The sequence below is a fragment of the Perognathus longimembris genome, chromosome 2 (assembly GCF_023159225.1).
Source record: "Perognathus longimembris pacificus isolate PPM17 chromosome 2, ASM2315922v1, whole genome shotgun sequence".
In the NCBI taxonomy this organism is placed as follows: Eukaryota; Metazoa; Chordata; class Mammalia; order Rodentia; family Heteromyidae; genus Perognathus; species Perognathus longimembris.
In genome coordinates, this window is record NC_063162.1 from 44,347,530 (window position 1) to 44,372,623 (window position 25,094).

Sequence of the window (25,094 nt, forward strand, 5' to 3'; positions counted from 1 at the left end):
GGGCTGTATAAAGCTGGTAGCATGGCTAATTAGGTATAGCATTTTAAGTTCTGAATAAATTTTGTTAAAAAGTTATATAATTAATGCACAATCCTAAATTTATTCAGCATATTTACTGTCTGCTATGTGTCCATTGCTTTGCTAATCACAATAATATAGTTGTGAACAGGCACAGTCACTATCTTCATGAAAAGCAATAATGACAAGCAATAATGATAAGCAATTAACAAAGGTAAGAGAAAGATAGAGGTGGAATGCTAAGGACCCAGTTGGGGTATATGGTTTTAGGAAGGTTTTTTTTTTATTTAAGCAAATGATACACAGTAGAAAGAAAAGTGGAAATATTGATTTTGTTGTGTATATGTATGATGGGAAATGTTTAGAAGGCTTGCACACAGAGCAGCATATACAGGAACTCAGTAAGTTAGGACTTTCTGTTCAGTACAATTTGCATGTGGTAGGCATAGGACAGGAATAAGAAAAGATTTAGAGGTTTTAATGGGACAAGTAACATGGGAAGATTTTTGTATTAAGAGAAATCAGGCTGGATTGGAGAGGTCAAATTGGAGGCCAGTAAATCCTAAGACACTAGGAGGGCTGAGGCTGTATTCGCTCAATAGAATAGCTTTTGCCTGGTATACACAAGACTCTTGAGTTCAATCAACAGTAATAAAAATTTTTAAAAAGTAGGCTGTAGGAGTAACCCAAGATAGAGATGATGGTGACCTAAATCCATGGTGAATATACTTGAGAAGTTGGGGCTGGAAATATAGCCTAGTGGCAAGAGGGCTTGCCTTGTATACATGAAGCCCTGGGTTCGATTCCCCAGCACCACATATAAAGAAAACGGACAGAAGTGGCGCTGTGGCTCAAGTGGCAGAGTGCTAGCCTTGAGCAAAAAGAAGCCAGGGACAGTGCTCAGGCCCTGAGTCCAAGCCCAGGACTGGCAAAAAACAACAAAACAAAATACTTGAGAAGTTGTTACCAGAAATCACATCTGGAGACCATTGTGAGTTATGATTCCAACACAGAGAATTCTTAACTGTTAAGCTAAATAGAGGCAGTAGACATTTAAAAATAAGTAGATTTCAGTCAGGCATTTGTGGCTCACACCTGTAGTCCTAGCTACTCAGGAGGCTGAGATGTGAGGATTACAGTTGGAAGCCAGACTGGTCAGGAAAGTCCATGAGACACTCATATCTCCAAATAACCACCTAAAAACCAGAAGTGGAGCTGTGGCTCAAAGTCATAGATCACTAACCTTGAGCACAAAAGCTCAGTGGTTTTTGTTGTTGTTTTGCCAGTCCTGGGGCAGGACTCAGGGCCTGAGCACTGTCCCTGGCTTCTTTTTGCTCAAAGCTAGCACTCTGCCACTTGAGCCACAGTGCCACTTCTGGCCGTTTTCTATATATGTGGTGCCGAGGAATCGAACCTAGGGTTTCATGTATAAGCATTCTTACCACTAGGCCATATTCCCAGCCCCGAAACTCAGCGTTTTTGTAGAAAATTTTAGAATAAATGTTAGGACTCAGATATTGATAGACTGGAAGAGGAGATAGGCAAAAGAATGAAACTTACATTTTCTTTGGACATTGAAGTAGCATACTAGGAGGTATAACAAAACAAGAAAAGGCAGAAAGTAGGAATATGGTTAATCAAGATATTTTAATATTGTGGCCCTCATATGAAGTTTTTAAGAGATGAGCAGTTTGGCAATCGGGTTCAGGGGTCTGAAGCTCATATTTGTCCACAAATGGGAACAATAAAAAGCTGAAATTGTAAAAATACAGTATGTGGATTTTCCAGGAAAAGAATAGTAGGAAAGGACTGAGAAAAGGAACTTGCAAGATACACTAGTGCACTTCTAAAAGGGTGCAGGGCTCACTCCTGTCATCCTATTCAGGAGGATGAGATCTAAGGATCATGTTTCAAAGTCAGTTCAGGCAGGAAAGTCTATGACACTCTTCAATTAACCAGTAAAGAGCAGGAAGTGGAGCTGTGGCTCTAGCGTAAGAACTCTAGCCTTGAGAACAAAAGGTCAAGGACAGCACCCAGACCTTGAGTTCAAGCCCCACGACTGGGACAAATAAATAGCTGAGAAACTCAAAAGATGATGAGAAGGTGCGCCCCTTTGATTGGATCCTACATGCCTCCAGCGTTTGCATGCAAAGGACGCTCATTACAGCGCTATTTCTCTCAACTGACTGAAAGAACACTCGGGATTTTGGAGCGAGTGCATGAATGAATGTCCCGATCCTACTGAATTCTGGTTCTTATCCTGGATCGGGCGTGTGGCCGTCACCACGAATCGGTGTCCACACACCTGTTTGTACGACGGAGCTGGCAATCTTACAAACGCACTCTAGAGGCAACACGAAAGCAGCTTGACGTCTTCATTATCAGGCAGGTCTAGGCCGGGCTTCCCTCCATTCCACCCTTTGGTGGGCGCCGCCTGGGGCCCGCAAGCTGCCCATCCTCTACACCCAGCGAAAGCCAGCGGCCGCTATTGCCTAGCTACTACCAGGAATTCCGACTTCCTCGTAGACGCTGCCTCCGCCGGAAGTTCTATGCCACCGGAAGTGACGACAGCTGGGTGGGCCTAGGGGGACGTACTACCTCTTCCTCTGCACGCGGTTAAGGAGACCGGTCGTCCTCGGGCAGCTGGTGCTGAGTTATGCCGGGAAAACTCCGTAGTGACGCCGATTTGGAATCAGACGCAGCTGTGGAAAAGATGGAGCCACTGCGAAAGCAAAATGAAAAGGTAATACCGGGGCACATGGGGCAAGGCAGGACTTGGGGCCGGGAACGCCGAGAGGAGCCGGGCCCTGGGGTACGGGACACGCGGAGGCTCGGTACTCCCGGAGGCTGGCGGAGCGGCTTGGCAGGCCGGTGTCCATTAGTGCTGCTGTCCCGGCCCAGCGGGCCCCACGACCTTTCGTGTTGCCGACCTGTCGTGCCGGGTTTTAAACTTCTCTCTAGCCGGGAGGCGGGCTCTGAGACCCTGGAGTGCCGGTGCCCACGTGGTCTTGGGAGATGGAACACCGGCACCTCAGCAGTGCAGTGTTCGCGTTTAGGCCTCAGGGTTGAGGTTCAGCCTTTGCGTCGGGTGTGAGCGGGCACGAAGGGAGTTTGAATTGAACACAAAGCTTTAGAATACTGAGGTCCTAAACTCTCTGCCGCACGTGGCTGAGTCTGCATTGACATTTCTGTTTCCCATAATGAGAGAAGTGGGTTTTGTTTTCGGGTTAGGTAATGGGCTGGTCGCTCACCCCTGTAATCCTATTCCTCAAGAGGCTAAATTGTGGGCTGGGAACATGTGGCTTAGTGGTAGAGTGCTTGCCTAGCATGCATGAAGCCCTGGGCTGGATTCCTCAGCACCACATAAACAAAAAAAGTCGGAAGTGGCCCTGTGGCTCAAGTGGTAGAGTGCTAGCCTTGAGCAAAAAGAAGCCAGGGACAGTGCTCAGACCCTGAGTTCAAGCCTCGGGACTGGCAAAGAAAAAATAAAAGGCTAAATTGTGAGGATCGCGGTTCAAAACCAGCCTGGGGAGGAAAGTTTTGGAGGCATAATTTTTTTTAAAGCCAGAAGTGGAGCTGTGGCTCAAGTGGTATAGCGCTATCCTTAAGCAAATGAAGCTTACAGCTCCGGGGCCCTGAGTTCAAGCCCTGGACCTGACACACACACACACACACACACACCAAAAAATACCTATCTTCTGTGGCAGTGTGAATGTTGTGGTGGTGGGCCCCTACTTTCTTACATAGAATATTAGGGTAACACATTGTTAAGCCTTTTTTTTTTCTTAAGTAGTTGTATAAAGAGGTTTAGTTCCACAAGTAAGATTATGATTACAGCAATGTTGCCCATTTCATCCTTACCGCTAAGTCACATTCCCAGGTCCTCTTTTAAAACTTATTTTTAGTGCTAGGGATCAAACCCAGGGCCTTGCCTTTGCTAAGCAAGAGCTCTTCCACTGCTAAACCCCAAAGCAGCCTTATGACTGATATAACTTGGTTTGAGCCTGAGATAAAGTTGGTGGGTATTCCCTATATTGCACACCCATACAATTCCCTTTTTTCCTGTTTGTGGGTTTTCTGATGGAAGCTCTTACAGAAGTGTTTTGGCCTAGGAACACAGACCTGTTAGTTACAGGTGGTAGGGAGATAATTGTTTCTGGTATACTGACTCATCAGTCACTATAGGATATGTCAGTATATGTCAATTATACAATGCCCAGAAGAGGGACCATACTCCTTTACTTAGGAGACATGAACTCCTGGGACATGAACTCACCCTGGGTACTGTCCCTGAACTTTTTGGCTCAAGGCTTGTGCTCTGTCAGTTGAACCACAGCTCTGCCATATTTGGTGGTTAATCGGAAATAAGAGTCACAGATTTTCCTGCCCAGGCTGGCTTTGAATCTTGATCCTTAGATCTCAGCCTCCTTAGTACTTAGGATTACAGGTATGAGCCACCTGTGCCCGGCTCACATCCATAGTAAATTTTTATAGCATAGTAAGTTTTTATAGCATTTTACTTCATAGTATCCTTATGTTAATCCATTTTGCACTTTTGAGATAGATATGCTTATATGTTTCTCTGTTTTACCTGTTTTTTTACAGGAATTTTAGCAGGGAGAAAAACATGCTTAGCATCTGTCATATATCTGTGGACATATATGACTTAATTTCTCTGTTTGGATTAAATCTAGGCAATATGTTCACTTTGTGAACTATGTAGTTAGGAGCCTATTGGGGTATCTCAAAAACCAATTGAAATGTCTTAGGAAAGTTCAGTTTTACAATGGTTTGACCAGTATGAATTGAGAAGTTGGTAAGAGCCACTGTGGATGGTCCACTCTAATGAAAATGTTTGAAATGTATTTGTATCCATATAGCTAACAAATGGTACTAAAAAGCATTCTGTTTGATTTCTTTCCTTACCACAGTGTGAAAATACAAATGTTGGAATCCCTGAAAATTAAGTTCCTCATAACTACAAGTAATCTTGAAATAGTATAGAATCAGTGGATCATACAAATGGGATAGATGCTCTATTTACTGTTTGATCTTTATTATTATCTTTTTTGTTGTTTTTTTTTAGAAAGCTAAAAAAGAGAAGGCAAAACCCAAGAAGACCGAAGAGTCAGCAGAAATTCAGGAAGAAACTGTGTCCCCTAAAACTAAAAAAAAGAAAGTGGGATCTTCTGAAGTTGATATGAATTCTCCTAAATCCAAAAAGGCAAAAAAACAAGAGGAGTCATCTCAAAATGATAGTATTTCTTCTAAAGCCCAAAATGCTAAAAAGAAAAAAGAGGTTGTTGACAAGAAAGCTGTCTCCCCTAAAACTAAAAAAGTGCAAAAAAGTGAGGAGGATTCTGAAGCTCCTAAGCCAAAGAAAATGAAGAAAAAAGAAGTGAATGGAGAAATTGTAGAGAAAAATCCCAAACTTAAGAATGGATTCTCTCATTCTGAACCTGACTCTCACTCCAGTGAAGAAAACAGTGAGACAGAGCAGGTAAAGTTCCACTGTAATAGATAGCACATAAATACTTTTTATCGTTGCAGAAAAATACATAATTACTACACTTACTGACCCCCACTTTAGTGCTAGGAATTAAACCTTGGTCCTTTTGCATACACATACTAACTTAATAGTAGAAGGAAATTTGATAAGTCAGCACTTTTTTTTTTTTTTTTTTTTTTTTTTTTTTTGGGCCAGTCCTGGGGCTTGGACTCTGGGCCTGAGCACTGTCCCTGGCTTCTTTTTGCGCAAGGCCAGCACTCTGCCACTTGAGCCACAGCGCCACTTCTAGCCATTTTCTGTATATGTGGTGCTGGGGAATCGAACCCAGGGCCTCATGTATATGAGGCAGGCACTCTTGCCACTAGGCCATATCCCCAGCCCAAGTCAGCACTTCTTGAGTGGTAACCTTCAACCTCATGGTGAGACATCAAAAAATTGCAGTTTTAAAGTGTATCATTTGCAAATAATAGGTCTTTTATGTTGTTGTTGTTGTTGTTGGTCATGGGGCTTGAACTCTGCCTGGGCACTGTCCCTGAACTCTTTAGCTCAATGCTAATGTACTTGCACTTGAGCCACAGCACTACTCCGGGTTTTCTGGTGGTTAATTGGAGCTAAGAGTCCCACTGACTCTCCTGCTTGGGCTGGCTTTGAACCTCTATTCTCAGATCCCAGCCTCCTGAGTAGCTAGGATTACAGGTGTGAGCTACCAGCACCCAGATATAACAAATCTTTTTAAGCTTAGGGAAGTCTCACTCTGCTTTATTTGCAAGTCAGAAATTACTAGTAGAGGTCATACACTTGGGTTCTACCACTGAACTATATCCCTAGCCCTTGGGTTGATTTAATTTCTTTTCCATTTTTTGAAACAGTCTCACTGTGTAGCCTAAACTGACTTTGATTCATGTAATCCTGCTGACTCAACCTCTGAGTACTGGAATGATAAGCATGTACCACCACATCTAGCTTCCTTTGGTTGGCCTTTTTTTTTGCTAGTCGTGGGGCTTGAACTCAGGGCCTGGACGCTGTCCCTGAGCTTCTTTTGATTAAGGTTAACACTCTACCACTGGAGCCATAGTGCCACTTCTGGCTTTTTCTGTTTATGTGGTACTGAGGAATGGAACCTAGGGCTTCGTGAATGCTAGGCAAGCACTCTACCACTAAGCCACATTCCTAGCTCCTGTTTGCTATCTTTTGAGGTTGAATATGTGGATTTTTTTCCTCCCTCATAAAAATGGGGTTATTTTCTCTTGTTGGTTGTGGAGCTTGAACTCAGGGCCTGGGCACTGTCCCTAAGCTCTTTTGCTCAAGGCTAGCATTCTACCACTTGAGCCATAGTGCTACTTGTGGCTTTTTCTGTGTGGTACTGAGGAATCAACCCAGGGCTTCATGCATGCTAGGCAAGCACTCTGCCACTAAGCCACATTCCCAGCCCAGACTTAAAAAAATTTTTTTTGCCAGTCCTGAGTCTTGAACTTGAGGGACCCAGGTACTGCCCCTGAGTTCAGTTCTTTCGCTCAAGCCTAGGGATCTACCACTTTGAGCCACAGCTTTACTTCTGGTTTTTTGGTGGTTAATTGGACATAGAAGTCTCATGGATTTTCCTAGCTGGGATCACAGGTGTGAGTCAGCAGCACCCAGCCCTTTGGTTGACTTTAAACTGGTGTTTTAAGAAGAGTTGCTTTACAGTAGGTTTTCTTTGTTTTAACTTGTTTATGAGTTACTGATTTCCTTCTGTGGTTCTTTGTTAGGAAGTACCTGTGGAACAAAAAGAAGGAGCTTTCTCTAATTTTCCCATATCTGAAGAGACTATTAAGCTTCTCAAAGGTAATATTCTTGGAGCTATCATGTATAATGTTAGAAAATATTGGAAAGCATTTGGCATTTTTCTGGACGTGAGCCAAGACACTCTTACTGTAGGATATGTGCATCCATATAGTTATGTAGATGTGTGTATTAACACTATTCAGAAATGTAACACTTCAGCAGTGACGGTAACATGAAATAATTACTTGATGTTATGTCAGTGTTTTCTTTTTTAATCCTTTTTCACTTGAGGCCTATTTAGGTTAAGGATAGCAGACTGACTCAACTTATTTTAGCAACCTATCAACTAGTCAAGTGGTTCTAGATGGCCCACTAGTTGTTTTCTTAGGTATAACAAAGTCTGGATTGCAGCACTAAGTTTTCTAGCTCAAACTGGCCTGTTGATGAGATTTTATGACAACTGACTTACTGTCATTAAAACAATAGATATTTACTATATTTTCATTTAAATAGATTCTCAGTTACCAAAATGCATTTGGAACTGACTTTGTAGATGTGATCAGAGGGAGGAGTTCTTTAATTCCACAGACCAGAAGCATGAGTATGAAGCGTGGATATGCTGGTAGTTTTTTGTTCGTATGTTTTTAACAATTGACATGAGGGGCTGAGGTATAGCTCGGTGGCCAATTGTGTGCTTAAATATGCACAAGGTTTTTGGATTTGAATCCCAAGACCACAAAAGTTGTGATTTAAATAACATGGTTGATTTATTCACAGCCCGTGGAGTGACCTTCCTATTTCCTATACAAGCAAAGACATTTCACCATGTCTACAGTGGGAAAGACTTAATCGCACAGGCACGGACAGGAACTGGGAAGACATTCTCCTTTGCCATCCCTTTGATTGAGAAACTACAGGGTGGGCTGCAGGACAGGAAGAGAGGCCGAGCTCCTCAGGTAATTAAAATGCATGCCTCAGACTTCATTTACATATCCCACTAGTTTATTAGGTTCCCCGTGAGGCCTCCAATTACGTTTACTGTAGATCTTTTGGTACGTGAACATAGGTTCTGGGTGCTGTCCCTGAGCTTCTTTTGCTCAATGCTAGCGCACTACCACTTGAGGCACAGTTCTACTTCTGGCTTTTTTTGGTTACTAATTGGAGAAAGGGGTCTCGTGGACTTTCCTGACCGGGCTGGTTTCAAACTAATCCTCAGATCAGGCATGAGCCATTTGACCCCACTTTTATTATACATCTTCATCTGAGGGTAAACCAGGATAGTTCTTTTATGGTTGTATGCCATAAACTCTGTATGTTTACATATTGCAATCTGTCCCGTGGTTGTTATCACTTGTATTATTCATCACATCCCCTTCAAAAAAAACCAAATGTGCTCAGAGCTGACAGGTTTTTTTTTTTGTTTTTTTTTTTGGCCAGTCCTGGGGCTTGGACTCAGGGCCTGAGCACTGTCCCTGGCTTCTACCTGCTCAAGGCTAGCACTCTGCGACCTGAGCCACAGCGCCACTTATGGCCATTTTCCGTATATGTGGTGGTGGGGAATCGAACCCAGGGCCTCATGTATATGAGGCAGGCACTCTTGCCACTAGGCCATATCCCCAGCCAGAGCTGACAGGTTTGAACAAGTGTCTGACTTGTCTGCCTATATGGCAAAAGTATTTTTATGTTTTAGTAGAACTTGTCTACATATTTTGGAACCTGACCACCTGAGTATAAATCCAAACAGTAAATCTCTGCTACCAACTAGCCTTTTGTTGGTTTTTAATTTTTTATTTAAAAATACTTTATTGTGTCTTTTTGTTTTATTCAAGTTATTTCCCCTCTATATTTACTTCCAAGATGGTGTGGAGAATTGAATCAGAATAATACATATGAAGTAATTAGTAGACTCTAGGAGCAGAGTAGAAGCAGAAATACTAACTATCATCATGAATGTAGTTTCTTGTTAACATTTTCAAGGAATGCTCTTCTGAAAGCCTGCACAGGACCTATAGACCTATGTTTCACGTAACCTTCTGAAGTACTGTGGTTTGGATGCTTACTTCTTGGTGTGGCAGTGAGCTGAGTGTATTTGTCAGGAGCTGTGTTATTTTTATGATCCTTTAAAGCACATTGTAGAGCATATAATGGATGTTTGGAAAATGGATCAACATTATGGTGAATTCTAGACTGATCAAGAAAACATACTGCATAGTACTTTGAGTTCAGTGGTTAGTTTTTCTCTTCTAGGTCCTTGTTCTTGCACCTACAAGAGAGTTGGCAAGTCAAGTCAGCAGAGACTTCAGCGACATCACAAAAAAGCTATCTGTGGCTTGCTTCTATGGTGGAACTCCCTATGGAGGGCAGAGTAAGTAAATTGAAAAGCAAAGAGGTGAAAATGACCTCTTCTAGTGTTTATGCTCATTGTTTTTGTTGTTTGTGGCTCTTACTTAAAGATAATGGTTGGGATCATGGTCCTGAACGATGATGTGTAAATTCTATATATGGTTCTTGGAAGTTTTTTGTCAGTATACCTGTCAATATTTACTTCAAGGGCACAAAGGTAATTTTTTGTGCCTAAATGGAAAGATAGACTCCAGTTTATTTGTTTCTGCACTGTTTTCCATGCTGTAAGCAAGTTTTTGGTAGCTTTCTCTCCCCGCCCCCTTTTTTGGGGGTGGGGGGGGGGAAAGAATGTAGAAAGGTTGTAAAAAGACTTAAGGCATTAAAAGAATTCTACATTGACACACAGACCTTGTGATGATCACTTTCCAGGTTTAATGGTTCTAACTTAGAGTTTCACATCAGAAAAGCCTGGCTTTGAATCTAGACTGATGACATAGTAGATAGTAGTTAGTGACTATGCTCAAGTTGCTAAGTTTAACTTTGACTTTTTTATTTATAACAAGGATTACTAATCTCATGAAGATTGAATTAAATAATGTGTGTAAAGTACCTGATAAAATCTTTAGATTGCAATAGGAGATTTTTTTTTTTTTTTTGGTTTTTTGTTTTTGTTGCCAGTCCTGGGGCTTGAACTCAGGGCCTGATAAGCACTGTTCCTGGCTTCTTCTTTTTGCTCAAGGCTTGCACTCTGCCACTTGAGCCACAGCGCCACTTCTGGCTTTTCCTATGAATGTGGTGCTGAGGAATTGAACCCAGGGCTTCATGTATACAAGACGAGTGCTTTACCACTAGGCCATATTCCCAGCCCCTGCAATAGCAGATAATTTTTGAAAGCTGTGCTTATTATTACCATCTCATCTATTTATATTGAATTCCTCCTTTTCCCTGAGCATTTCTATATCTTGTTGAAATATTTGTTTATCCAGGCTCTTCTGCCCTATAGTTGTTTATTACAAAATAAAAACTTATTCTAAGCTAGGTATGGTGATTCATGCCTATAATCCTAGCACTCATGTTATTTAGACAGAAGACTAAAAGTTTGAGGTCAGCCTGGTCACATGGAAAGACTGCCTCAGGAAAACAAACAAAAACAATAGTTCCTATTTCTTTGAAATTCTTACTTTGTCTGAAACTTTGACATTTTTCACTAGTTGAGGGAGTCATTCTTCCCTGATGCTGACGTGCCCTAATCAGACATTTCCCTTTAATTCACTTAATACACTTGCTGTTGGTTCTTTCTTACAAATTTTCCACACTGGATCAGGAACACCTTGAGTGGTGCTGCCTTCATTAGTTAGCATATTACTCTGGAGCTGTCTAATACATATGGTAAAGTTGAAAATACATTGAAATGGTGTTCCAACCTGACTAGTGTGCTAGTTATTTCTTTGTTTGTTTTGCCAGTCCTGGGGCTTGAACTCAGGGCCTGGGCTCTGGGCTTGAGCTTCTTTTGCTCTAGGCTAGCACTCCCACTTGAGCCACAGTGCCACTTCTGGTTTTTTTTGTTTATGTAGTACTGAGAAATTGAACCCAGGGCTTCATACATGGTAGGCCAGCACTCTACCATTAAGCCACATTCCAAGCCCAAGTGTCTTATTTTAAAACAGCAAAACTTTTTGTTGGTGTTCCCTATAGTTGAGCGGATGCGGAATGGGATTGATATCCTGGTTGGGACCCCAGGTCGAATCAAAGACCACCTACAGAATGGCAAGCTTGATCTCACCAAGCTTAAGCATGTTGTGCTGGATGAAGTTGACCAGATGTTGGATATGGGTTTTGCAGATCAAGTAGAAGAGATCTTATGTGTGGCCTACAAGAAAGGTAAACTCCAAACTTTGATATAGAGAAGGACCAGTGGAAGGGTAGTCTTTCAAGAGAAGTGTACCATTGGGAAATTGGAAGGGCTTAGCTTCAGGAAAAAAACTTGGGAGTTTTTTAAAAGTCATGATTTAGTACCTATAATGAAAACTTTAAAAAGCAAGAGAAATGATCTGTCTTACCAGTTGGTGTACCTTGATTTCTATGTTCTATGTGTGCTAGTTATAATAAATTAACCATATATATTAAAGACTCAGCTTGATATTACATGATTTCCAATACCCACCTATTTCCCTTATTATTGCATGTAAGTCTATTTAGTCATGCAAGGAGATCTCACATAGCAATTTCTAGATTGGTTCTTTAGGACAGATTTCTAGAAGTAGGATTACTAGGTAAAGAGTTGTAAATACTATTCCTCTACGTAATCACATTGCTCTCTTCAACAGGTTCTATCAGCTCATTGCCGTTTAAAATATGAGAATTTTAGTGATAAATTTTACATGAGAAAGGTACACTTTTTATCTGTACAGACACAAAAATCATAGGTGACCTCACAATTGGAGTTCTTTTTACTTGTTTTCTATTTTTTGTGATGCTGAATATATAGGGCTTTGTACATGGACACCTCTAGCCAAGGAATTTTCTTTTTCACCAATACCAAGATTTGAACCCTGGGCCTTATGATTGCTTGGGCACTCTATCACTTGAGCTATGCCTCCAGCCCAACTTTTTCCTACCTATATTGGAGATATCTTGAGCCTGTTTCAAACTGATACTTGGTATCTCAGTCTCGTAAGTAGCTAAGCTTACAGGCATGAGCCATCAGTGACCAGCTAGCTGGGGAATTGTAAATTCACAAAAAAATAATAAACTGGTTTTGTTAGGTTACTTGTTTAGATATTTGTATTTGTGACTACTAGACTTGATGAATTGGTGTTGTACAATTAGTAAGTAGGCCTTACTATATTCCATATATTTCCTTTGAAGAATCCTTTGCATAGGTCTTTCAGTTGTTGGGAAGCTTTGATGGTACATTTTTGTGTCCCCAATGCCTGGCTGGCCTCAAGTGGTTCCTGGTGAATACTGGTGGTGGACACTGGAAGGACTAGGGTGATGTAGAGTGCTCTGTAGGTTTGTTTGAATTACTCATACTGACTTTTTTCCCCCCAAAGATTCTGAAGACAATCCCCAAACATTGCTTTTTTCTGCAACTTGCCCTCATTGGGTATTTAATGTTGCTAAGAAATATATGAAATCTACATATGAACAGGTGGACCTGATTGGTAAAAAGACTCAGAAAACAGCAGTAACTGTGGAGGTAAACAATTTATTTAGTTGCCGGAATTCATATTAAGTCTTCTCATTTGTTTCCTCTTTGATAGTATTAAGACTGGCAAATACAAGTCCTTTGGTCCAAATAAGTACTAAATTTGTATGAAGAGCAAACTAAAGATGCATTTCTATTTGAGTTGTACATGATATCTGTTTGAGTATTTTATCATCTGGTAACATGAATAAAAAAATCACTTGGAACCTAAGTATGCCTGAATTACGTAGACAATGAAATTAAACTTAGGATTTAGCTGGTAGAGAAGAGCAGCACATGCTTTATCTTCAAGCTTTTCATCTTGAGCTCCAATACCTAGATGAATTCATTTCGCCCAAGAAACAGACCTGTATAGTAAATAATAACATTCTTTTTTAAGTGATCAAAGGACAAGACCTACAGAAACTTTTATTGCAATTTACTTGGTTTCCTTTAGGAATCTGAGAGTGGCATTTCTTGTATTTTGTGGTTAAGTGAGAAAAAAGCTAGATACTCTGGAAAAAGGAGAGGCAAGGTGCCAGACCCCATCACATTGCTCTTCACTTTGATGGTGTATTTAGTTTTGTTGTATTCTTTATGCAAAAGTGACACTGTCAGCTCAATCTTGAGAAGTGGTTTATGATACCAAGATATTAATTAGCCAGTTAGAATTGAGAAGATAACTGCAGATTTCCACAAAGCTTGACTAAAAACGTTTTTTTTTTCTTTTTTCTTTTTTCCTTAAAAGCACTTGGCTATCAAGTGTCACTGGACTGAGAGGGCAGCAGTTATTGGTGATGTGATCCGAGTGTACAGTGGTCATCAGGGACGCACGATTATCTTCTGTGAAACCAAGAAAGAAGCCCAAGAACTGTCACAGAGTACAGCTATGAAGCAGGTTAGTCTTTATCATGACTATACAACTGGGACCACCAATAAATCTGCATCTTGTATATATGTCTGTTTTTATCTCATGATTTCCAGCTTTTAAGTTCAGTCCCATCTCATCTCACTGAGAGAAAGGCGACTCAAACCTAAAGCTTTATGACAAAGTAGGACTTATTACTCTTGTCTGAGTTCTCAGCCTTGATGAATGTTTTATATAATTAGTTGATTTACTGACTGAGAATCTGGAGGTAATTTGGAAGTTGCAAGACACGTGTTTGCCTCTCTGTATTATTTTAAGCAGAATCAAAATATGAATGTCTTTACAAGCCATAATTGAGGATGTATTATTGGATTTGGCAGGAAGCCCAGTCATTACATGGCGATATTCCACAGAAGCAAAGGGAAATCACCCTGAAAGGTTTTAGAAATGGTGATTTTGGAGTTTTGGTGGCAACCAATGTCGCTGCACGTGGTTTAGACATCCCTGAGGTTGATTTGGTTGTACAGAGTTCCCCACCAAAGGTATGTGTTCTATACTTAGATTGTAAGATTGGATTTTGTTTCTTTGGGATTCTGAAACAAGTTGTATACTAGCCGTCTCTACAGTGTTATAGGGTGCTAAGGGTGACTTTGAAAGTTAGCCTCTTATGGGTTCCCTGTTGCCCTGGTCTCAGGGCTGACAGAGCAAGAACAGTAGTGGCTAGAATTGGAAAGATGCCTTCTGCTGCCAACGTGCTCTGGAAGTCTTCATGGAGGGCAGGGTAGTATAATTCTTTTTTTTTTTTTTTTTGTCAGTCCTGGGCCTTGGACTCAGAGCACCTTCCCTGGCTTCTTCCTGCTCAAGGCTAGCACTCTGCCGCCTGAGCCACAGCGCCCCTCTGGCTGTTTTCCATATATGTGGTGCTGAGGAATCGAACCGAGAGCTTCATATGTAGGAGGCAAGCACTCTTGCCACTAGGCCATATTCCCAGCCCAGGGTAGTATAATTCTGAGAGGACCTTGAAGTTATGGAGAAGATGAGGTAGATGTAGGAATAAGTAAATGTGCAAGCTAGAAGACAAAATGGAAAAGTCAATAACCTTGTGTTGAAGCTGCTGAGGCTTGTGGATTATGGAACCTTTTAATTGAAGCATAGTTTCATTTTTTTTATTTATTATGTATCCTGAAGATTTAAAAGTTAGTCAATATCATGTTTAATATTAGGATAAACCTATTTTATATAAATAGCATTTTGAAGTGTGAAGACTTGGATGCAGAGTTAATTAAATAAGACATTATAAGTTTTTTCTTTTCAAAGTATATTACGGCTACTTGCAATTGAAATACATGCTTTGTCAGACAATGCTCTTTGCAAATTTGCTTACAGGATAGGAAGGACTACTGTTGAAGAGACATTCTACACCTTCCATAGGCATTTGCTTTGAAGTGTCAGCTGGTTGCTTGCCTCACACATGTAGTCCTCAGGAGGTTGAGGTCTGGGGATCACAATTCAAAGTCAGCCTGAGCAGGAAAGTCCTGAGACTCTTACTAACCACTGAAAAGCTAGAAAGGGGAGCTATGGCTCTCAAGAGATAGAAGTGCTGTCCTTGAGCAATGCTCAGGAACAATGCCCAAGCTCTGAGTTGAATACCCAGGACTGGCACACACATGCAAAAAAAATTGAAGTGTTAAGGGACTTCCTGCCTCAGGCCTGGAGCATGTAACTACACTCACTAGTGTTCACAGGCCTCTGCATAGGGTGTCAGGTAGGTGTCTCTGTTGTGTCACTCATGTTTTTCTTTAATAGGATGTGGAGTCCTACATTCATCGTTCTGGGCGTACAGGTCGAGCTGGAAGAACAGGGGTTTGCATCTGTTTCTATCAGCACAAGGAAGAGTACCAGTTAGCACAAGTAGAGCAAAAAGCGGTAAAATTTCTTTCCTTACTTTGATTTAGTATATGTTGGGTTTTGTTATTTGTTGTTTTTTCCCAGCCTTGGGGCTTGAACTCAGGTCCTGGATGCTGTCCCTGAGTCTCCTTGTGCTCAAGGCTAGTACTTTACCACTTGAGCCAAAGTACTACTTCTGGCTTTTTATGAGTAGTTTATTGGAAGTAAAAGTCACAGACTTTCCTGCCTGGGTGTGCTGGCTTCAAACCATGATCCTCAAATCTCAGCCTCCTGGGTAGCTGAGATTACAGGTGTGAGCCACTGACACCCAGTGTTGTTTGTTTAAATTTATATGACTTGTTTCTAACATGGTGAGTTACAACTTACTACGTACATATTATTTTTGTGTGCTGTCGTGTTATAAAATAGCCCCTTTTAGAACTTTGCATTTGTAAACAGTACTTTCCTTTTCATGTGCTTTAAAAGGCAGTTTTCAGATAACAAATGAGCAAGCACATCAGAAATGTTTAAGCAGATTAAGGGGCACCGAAAGGGGCTCTCAGGATATACAGCCCAGTGGTAGTATGCTTGCCTAAAATGAACAAGGCTTTGGGTTCAGCCTCCATAAAAAAAAGATAAATGGTGAGGAAAGGCAGGCATACCTTACAGAATTTAAATAAATTTTGTAGATTCTTCTTCTGGGGTAGAACTTAACCTACTCCCTTTGAGTAGACTATACTTGGAGATTTATTTAGGGAAAATAGAATACAGTAGAGAGTGAGGACTTTACAGTGGAGAGTCCTCAAACTGCCCAGGCCAGGAAGTCATGGGTCACATCATCTGTATGTGTCCCTGGTACGAGGTGGCCAGATGCATTCACCTCTGAAAATCTTGTTAAATCCTATAACCCTGGTCCCTTAGATATCAGACTTCAAACTAAAATCATTAAGTTCATGGAAAACAAGGAAAGACGTGGAACTCAGTCCTGGATTCTTAGTTCTAACAAATCTACCCTAGTAACGTAAGATGCTAGCTATAGCAGACTTGTGCTCCTTACTTCTGCAACTTTGACTGCATAGGATAAAGCTTATTTAGGTTTATTTGTTCGTGTATGTTTTAGATGAGTATGTAGTAGGTTATACACAGGCTATGTAGCTTAAGCTGCCCTCACCCTTTCTTCCATCCTCCTGAGTGTTGTACTCCTATGCCAGGCCCTGAAAACTTTTTTTGATAACTATAATGCATTTTTTTGGTAGGTATCTATGTGAATACTTGATAGTCATTTCTGTGTTAAATTATGATTCATTTTTGTACAGGGAATTAAATTTAAACGAATAGGTGTTCCTTCTGCAACAGAAATAATAAAAGCTTCCAGCAAAGATGCCATCAGGTATGTTCACCTGTTATTATCAAAGTGTGTTTTAGTGCTTGGTCTGTGTCTTTAGCACAGTAGTGCCTTGATTGATTCCTTTTTATTTCAGAGTATAAACTATGCACACTTTGTATTTAAGTTCTAATTTTTTTCCTAATGCAAACACTGTCATTGTCAACATGTAAAATTAATTTCTTCATTATAAAGAATTGATAACCTACTTATCCTATAAACCCTTAGACTATGCTAAGGTAGCACAGCCTAATCACCCCTGCCCAATTCTGTCCCAGAGAGGAAACCACTGTGAGTAGTTTGGTTTATCACCTCAGATATGAGGGCGGTACTTCTATGCTGTGGTTGATCAGATTGGATCACAGTTTACATTCCACATCTAATTTAGTCCCCCCTTGGCAAAATAAAAACTAATTGTTTAAGTCAGCAAGTATTGGGTTAAGTAGCAGTGGTGTTACTGACCCACTACTGGTGCACGCATGTGCGCACGCACACACACACATGGAGTTTGGGGTCCAGCATGTTGTGAAGGACTTAGCATTCAATATGGTGAGCAGGTCTGCTATTAGAACATTAGGCCAGAGGCTGGTTAGTATTAGTAAATGGTATTACAGTGTTGTCAGGCTTAAAGAAATGAGTTAATTTGAGATGTCACAATATGTGAAAATGATGGTATGAAGGAAACCATAAGAAAAATATTTGTTGGTGTTAGTACTGGCATTTGAACTTACGACCTGGGTTCCTTAGTTTTTTTTTTTTTGCTTAAGGTTGGTGCTTTACTACTTGAGCCATGTTTCCAATGTGGTTATTTTAGAGCTGGAGTCTCAGACTTTTGTGCCTTCTGGGTTCAACCCTCTGTCCTCTCAGGCTCCATTTCTTAGTAGCTAGAATTACAGATGTGAACCACTAGATATATATCAGATTATATTTTGCTTTTGTTTAAAGCTTATCTTGCTACATATAACGATCTCTATTATCTCAGCATTTTAACATGTCATCTTTTTTTTTTTTAATGTCTTTTTTTTTTTGCCAGTCCTGGGCCTTGGACTCAGGGCCTAAGCACTGTCCCTGGCTTCTTTTTGCTCAAGGCTAGCACTCTGCCACTTGAGCCACAGCACCACTTCTGGCCATTTTCTGTATACATGGTGCTGGGGAATCGAACCCAGAGCTTCATGTATAGGAGGCAAGCACTCTTGCCACTAGGCCATATCCCCAGCCCTTTATTGTCAGAGTTCTATAGGGTACCAATTCAGAAAATTTGAGGTTATGTGGCTGAGAAGGAGACAAGAGATGCTAGTGGTTTATAAGAGACAGCCTCCAGTAGCAGCCCTGTCTCAGAGGCATCTCAGTGTGGTTGTGGTCTTGCTCATTCTAGTACTGGAGAATATCTTTCAACTTGGAGACCTGATGGGTTCTATTGCCAAGTTAATACTCACCTCCTAACAATAATATTGTCTCGTAAGTCATCATTAAGTTCTAAATGTTTTCCTAATTGCAAACACTGTCATTGTAATCATAGGCTTTTAGATACTGTGCCTCCCACTGCCATTAGCCACTTCAAGCAGTCAGCTGAGAAGCTCATAGAGGAGAAGGGAGCCGTGGAGGCCCTGGCTGCAGCCCTGGCTCAGATTTCAGGTGCCACATCAGTGGATCAGCGCTCCTTGATCAACTCACAGGCGGCAAGTTTTGAACATATTATAATTTGGGGTTTGAGCAGACTTGAGTTTATTCAAAATTTCCTGTTTCATTTTCTAATGAAGAAAAGGTATTTTTTAAAAAATCACTTTCCTGATTAAGAGCATGCAAATTTATAGATACAAAATGATGATTGGTGTCAGGGAGAGAGTGGAGGAGAAATAGTGACTGCTGCTAGACATAGGGTTTATAAACAGAACTGATTTGCACACTTGAATATGGTGAACTTTATAGTATGTGAATTATATCTTGATTTTTTTGGATTCTTAGGAGCCCAAAAATATATATCCATAAATGTAATATAAGTACATTTAGCAGCATGTATAGATCTTTAGAGGATGTTTGCTTTTTTTTCTTTTATACATTGAAAATTTTAAATTCGAGTAAGATGATTGTAGATCCACATGTAGTTTTAAGAATAATGTACCAATTCCTTGTACACCCCACCCATTTCCCTCCATTGGCAATGTTTTAGAAAAACTATTACCATGACCAGATGTTAACATTGATATAATGCACCAATCTTACTGAATCCCATAGTTTTACTTGTATTAACTGTTCCCTTCTACCATAGGGTTTTGTGACCATGATCCTAAAGTGTTCAATTGAAATGCCAAACATTAGTTATGCTTGGAAAGAACTTAAGGAGCAGCTGGGCGAGAGCATCGATTCCAAAATAAGGGGAATGGTTTTTCTAAAGGGAAAGCTGGTAAGTCTAGGGCCAGTGCTGTGACACATTTTTGTGTGTGTGTGTGTGTGACACATTTCTTAATGTGGTCAGGGATACAGGGTTGTGTTCTACCTCTTCACATTGGGCACACTTAAGCTTTTCAGTCTCTGAGTGATATTTTCCATGACATTAGTTGCCATTTGGTTACTGGTAACTACTGTCTATATCCATTCCAAATCATTCTGTAAATAATGCCAGACAACTCTACATATATTAACTGAGTAACATATATAACTACACCTTTACAATTAAAATCCCATATTCTTACTTATTGTAGACTTCACTGTAACTCTGTGGGAGAATAAGAAGGGAAAAGGCAGGTAATACATAAATACGCTGTGAAAATAGTTTGACTTTGTGGGATCCTTGAAGGGTTAGAGGTGCATGGGAACCAGTTTAGATTTATCCCAAAAGTTATTGTGGACGTGCTTGTAGAGGTAAGCCAGGCCTAGTGAGTTGTCTTCTCATGTGAAGTGCAAGCTGGACCTGTACTGTTGAATGTTTGTCCCACTATGGTGTTCTGTTTTTTGTTTTTTTTTGTTTGTTTGTTTTTTTGTTTTGGCCAGTCCTGGGCCTTGGACTCAGGGCCTGAGCACTGTCCCTGGCTTCTTCCCGCTCAAGGCTAGCACTCTGCCACTTGAGCCACAGCGCCGCTTCTGGCCGTTTTCTGTATATGTGGTGCTGGGGAATCGAACCTAGGGCCTCATGTATATGAGGCAGGCACTCTTGCCACTAGGCTATATCCCCAGCCCATCCACTATGGTGTTCTTAATGACTTTGCTTCTCAACTCTATGAGAAGCTTACCGGCCAGGGTTAGCAAGCATCCATATCTGCACTTCAGCATTCTTAGGATAAAACTTTTATTCAGTTGTTTTTACTTTGCTATGCTTTCTTACTAACTGAAAGCCTAGTGAGCACTGTGGCATACTCTAGGGAAAATCCTGCTTTGTAGTTACTGACTAACCAATGCATGGTGTTCTGTGTGAAATACTTATGTGAGTGAAGAGACCCACTAATGGCAGAATCCATCAGTATTTGGTATACCTGTGTTGGGTAAATGGTTGGATGCAATGAGTGTTTCTCATAAAATTCTGCAGGAGCTAGGCACCAATTGGTCAAGTCTATAATCCTAGCTATTCATTCACGAGGCTGAGATCTGAGGATCAGGGTTCAAAGCCAGCCCAGGCAGACTCTTTATCTCCAATAAACTACTCAGAGAAAGCTACAAGTGTCACTGTGGCTCAAATGGTAGAGCTCTGGCCTTGAGTACAAAGAAATTCAGGGAACAAGCCCTGAGTTCAAGCCACATAACCAGGGAAAAATGCTACAGTAATATTTTCAGTTGTTTTGGGTTTTTTTTGGTGGAGCTGGGGTTCAAATCCAGGGCATTCTACATATTAGACATGTGCCCTACCACTCAAGTCACTCATTAGCCCAAAATACTGCAGTTAAAGATGGCAGGGAGAAGTGTGGCACCTGTACAGCAGTTGTTTAACATCTTGTTCTTGACTTCCTTGCCTGGCAGGCAGGGAAAGCACTTATCAGAGAGTGATCCTGGAAACTATTCTTTCTCACATTGTCTCAGGAGGCTGAATTATGAAACATTAGAAATTAGCAATAGATCTTTTATTTTTCTGCTTTAAGTTTAGCTTGTTTGAGGGAAAATGGAAAGGAGTAGGTGGTAATGATTTTAGAACCTTACAAAGAATGGCTTTTTATTGTTGTTTGTTTGCTTGTTTTTGTGCTGCTAACGTTCACCACTAACACCTAACCACTTGAGCCACAGCTCCAGCCTGGCTTCTTGCTGTTAAACTGGTGATAGAATGTCACAGACTTTTTTGCTTAAGCTGGTTTTGAACCTCGATACTCCAGGTCTCAGCCTCCTTAGTGGCTAGTTTTACAGAAATGAGACACCAAGGCCCCAGCTCAGACTGTGTTTTTAAGTACTGCTCCATTTCACAGCTATGAGCCTCAGTACCATGTAGTTACTAATAGACTTTTTGTGCTGCCTAAAGAGGAGGCCATTCTATGTTCTTGTCATAACTTGAAGGACTGACAATGTCTAGAGTGATAAAATAAACCTTTTCATATATGTGTAGAAAAGCATATAGCTACTTCAGGGGTTGCACAGTATGTTCTGCTTGGAATAACTTTATTTTCTTCCTAGGGTGTTTGTTTTGATGTACCTACTGCAGCTGTCACAGAAATACAGGTATTCGCTCTTAAACTTACAGTTAATATGCCTAAATTGTAAAGTGTTTATTAGAAAATACAGAGTTGATGAGACACAATTGCTAAAATCAGTCCCCTAACTAAAAGACAGTCAAGTTTTACATTTACAATTTTATTTCCTCTTTATTCTGCTATGTATTTGTTGAGTCTGCATTTTGTCCTTCCTACCATTTTGATCAGTATTTCCCCCCCAAGGTTACTCTGGGTTGTTTGTTTGTTTGTTTGTTTTTGCCGGTCCTGGTGCTTGGACTCAAGGCCTGAGCACTGTCCCTGGCTTTTTTTTTGCTCAAGGCTAGCTAGCACTCTACCACTTGAGCCACAGCACCACTTCTGGCCTTTTCTATATATATGATGCTGAGGAATCAAACCCAGGGCTTCATGTATATGAGGCAAGCACTCTTGCCACTAGGCCATATTCCCAGCCCCTTTATATACATTTTAAAATTGATCCATCTTAATACAGTATTCCTGGGACAAGTGTGTCTGTCTATATGTGTCATATTTGGACTTTGGGGGGGGGGTGCGTGCACGCCTGTGTGCACTAATCTTAGGGTTTAAATTCTGGGCCTGGGCAATGACTGTCCCTTATTTTTTGCTCAAGGCTAGAGTTCTGACACTTGAGCCACAGCTTTTTGGTAGTTCATTGGACATAAGAGTCTTACAGACTTTCCTGCATGGGCTGCCTTCGAACCTCAGTCCTCAGATCTTAGCCTCTTGAGTAAGAGTACAGGCTCAAGCCACTGGCACCCGGCCTCATAGTTTTGTTTTATTACTTCTGACTTCCATAGAGTCTTAACAAAAGGCTGGAATATAATGTAGTGATGGTGAAACAAGTGTTTCCAGATGTCATTGGCTTCTGGACTGAGAGAATCATTGTTGCTAGTCTAGCAACCTTTAAAGCACTTGTTATCTCCCTAGTTGCTGTTGTGCGTGTGGGAGGGTGTATAGATGTGGCTTTCTTTTAAAAATGTGTTATTATAAAGATGTACAGAAGGGTTACAGTTATATATTGGGTCCAGTTATTTTGAAAAATACTTTTCTCATGCCTTTTTCAAATTTAGTAAAAACCAGAGCAGGTGAAAACAAAATCTTTTCTCAACAGGAGAAATGGCATGATTCACGCCGTTGGCAACTGTCTGTGGCTACAGAGCAACCAGAGCTGGAAGGACCACCAGAAGGATTCCGAGGTGGCAGGGGTCCACGAGATGGCAGCCGAGGTGGCAGGGGACAGCGAGATGGCAGCCGAGGTTTCAGGGGACAGCGGAATGGAACCAGAAACTTCAGGGGGGGACAGCGGGGTGGAAATAGAAGTTTCAGGGGACAGCAGTCAGGAGGTGGCAGCCAAAGTAATAGAGGGCAGAAACGGAGTTTCAATAAAGCGTTTGGTCAGTGAGGAGAAGTTGAGGACATATAACTATGTTTGACCACATGAACTCCATTTCTCACACAATCCAAAGAAGTTTGTGCTGCCTTTGGTCCCATGTCCAGTCCCCATCCCCTAAAGAGACAGGCTTCTTCCAACCATCCCATCTGACATTACCACTTGCATCGTTATTTCTACCACTTTTCTTAATTTTTCATCTTGAGAAGGAATACAAATCTATTGCAATATATTTTCTAATATATTGCCTGTAGATTATAAGATTGAATCAGTCATCATGTTTCTTCCTGTATTTATAAGTTGGTCTTTTTTCATAATGCTGGGAATTGAACCCAAAACCTTACATATACTAAGTATGTGCCCTTTGACGAAGTTTTATCCCCTGTCCCCCTAAGTCTCTCAATAATGTTCTCTAAAGTAAATATTCCTTGGCCTCCTGCCAAGCAATTCCTCCTAGTGTCCTATACTGTACTTTCTGAGAATTAATAATGAGCAATGTTTTGAAACAAGGTTTCAGACTTAGATGAGTTGTATTATAGTTTATGCCTGCCTCTTTTGAATTTGAGGGATGAAATACACTATGGATTACCCATAGTTTTGCTCATTTTAGTATGCTTAGCTTCTCTTTACAAGGTGATTCAGGCTCCAGCAAAAGTGTTGACAATAGTGTATATAGAAGTACCTTTGAATATAAAGCCAGTGTTTTTAAGATTAAATTCAAATGTATATGATGGCTCCATAGCTTCCTTTGTAAATTAGGAGGCTGGTTAAATGCTGTTTAGATACTTGTACTGCAGTTTCAAAAGTTTAGCATTACTGTGAGGAATTAAGAGACCAAGGGGCCTAGTTATATATTGCTGAAAACATTCTTATGTAAGGAAGTGATCACAACTAATGCACAAAAAAAGGAATGAGTACATGCCAAAGCATTTTTTTAGTGAGTCATGAGTGTTCAAGAGGTTAACTTCTAGTGTGCAATCTGGGTTTTTAGGTAGTAATACAGTCCTAATTTTTGTTTCTCAGTAGCCTAGATCTTAAGCCACAACATAGTATCTACTCTGTTAAAAGTATTTCTCCATCAAGAGGTGTCCACTGATTAGACACTTCTGTTAATGACAGCTCCATGATTATTTTACGTTGTTGCTTCACAGGAACTAAAGAAATGTGTCTAGTGCTGGACAAATGACTTGGACATAATTTCTCTGGAAAACATTCTACATAGCCTAGAACCTTAGTTTCTGGAAATTCTACTGAGCGTCAGAACATAGTCTGTCATTCTCAGCCAGTTAGTTTGAACAACTAAACTCTTTACAGGCTCTTGTTTCTGTATCTGGTTTCGCTAACTGCCTCCTACTTGGTCTTGGTCCCCTTGCAGTAGGAATTCTGACAACCACTTTATCCTGGTCCCTGAGGCAAGTTCCTATCCCATTTTCAGAATTCTCTTAGCTTTTTAAGAAATTGTTATTGTAAAGATGATTTTTACAGAGAGATTACATGTCAGGTAATTAAGTACATTTCTTTGGACAGTGTTGGACCTTCCCTTGCTCTCTCCTGGCTTTTATTTTCTGATCCTCGTGTCAGTTTTCACTTTATTCCTGTGCTTTGTGGCTTCCCATCAAGCTACAGGGAATTAGGAAAGGTGTTTGATAGTAGTCCACATGTGCCTTGTGGTTATAATTTATGGGATTTTGGTTTTTCCCCAAATACTGGTCATGCTATAACAGTAACCAAATATCCAGTCTGGATAAGTTTGTCAAGCAAATTAAAAAGGTTACAGTACCTGCTCTTTGTGAAGGAGTAGCTAAAATAAAGATGTGGATTATGGAATAGCAGAGTAAAATGACCAGACATAAAGAGATTAATAAGAATTTTAAGTATACAACTTAATTTTTTTTTTTTTGGCCAGTCCTGGGGCTTGGACTCAGGGCCTGAGCACTGTCCCTGGCTTCTTCTTGCTCAAGGCTAGCACTCTGCCACTTGAGCCACAGCGCCACTTCTGGTCATTTTCTGTATGTGTGGTGCTGGGGAATCGAACCTAGGGCCTCATGTATACGAGGCAAGCACTCTAGCCACTAGGCCATATCCCCAGCCCCCT

At 40.8% G+C, this 25,094-nt stretch overlaps 1 protein-coding gene across 1 annotated transcript; it reads left to right on the plus strand.

Annotated features, from left to right (window-relative positions):
* Window positions 1–2,605: 2,605 nt before the first annotated feature.
* Window positions 2,606–24,449, plus strand: Ddx21 (DExD-box helicase 21). The gene is made up of 15 exons (XM_048338906.1): window positions 2,606–2,761; window positions 5,105–5,518; window positions 7,276–7,351; window positions 8,069–8,247; window positions 9,539–9,656; window positions 11,330–11,515; window positions 12,688–12,833; window positions 13,570–13,719; window positions 14,070–14,231; window positions 15,496–15,615; window positions 16,893–16,966; window positions 18,480–18,639; window positions 19,230–19,364; window positions 21,554–21,598; window positions 22,721–24,449. The coding sequence occupies exons 1-15, from the start codon at window positions 2,675–2,677 to the stop codon at window positions 23,009–23,011; spliced, it is 2,343 nt and encodes a 780-aa protein (XP_048194863.1). The 5' UTR covers window positions 2,606–2,674; the 3' UTR covers window positions 23,012–24,449.
* Window positions 24,450–25,094: the final 645 nt, after the last annotated feature.

What these genes read in the sequence shown, in the direction of transcription:
- Ddx21 (XM_048338906.1), top strand. Translation starts at nt 2,675, where the DNA reads ATGCCGGGAAAACTCCGTAGTGACGCCGATTTGGAATCAGACGCAGCT. An exon ending in CCTTGATCAACTCACAGGCG is followed by an intron (nt 18,640 to 19,229) that starts GCAAGTTTTGAA and finishes CTTCTACCATAG; the next exon opens with GGTTTTGTGACCATGATCCT. An exon ending in CAGCTGTCACAGAAATACAG is followed by an intron (nt 21,599 to 22,720) that starts GTATTCGCTCTT and finishes TTTTCTCAACAG; the next exon opens with GAGAAATGGCATGATTCACG.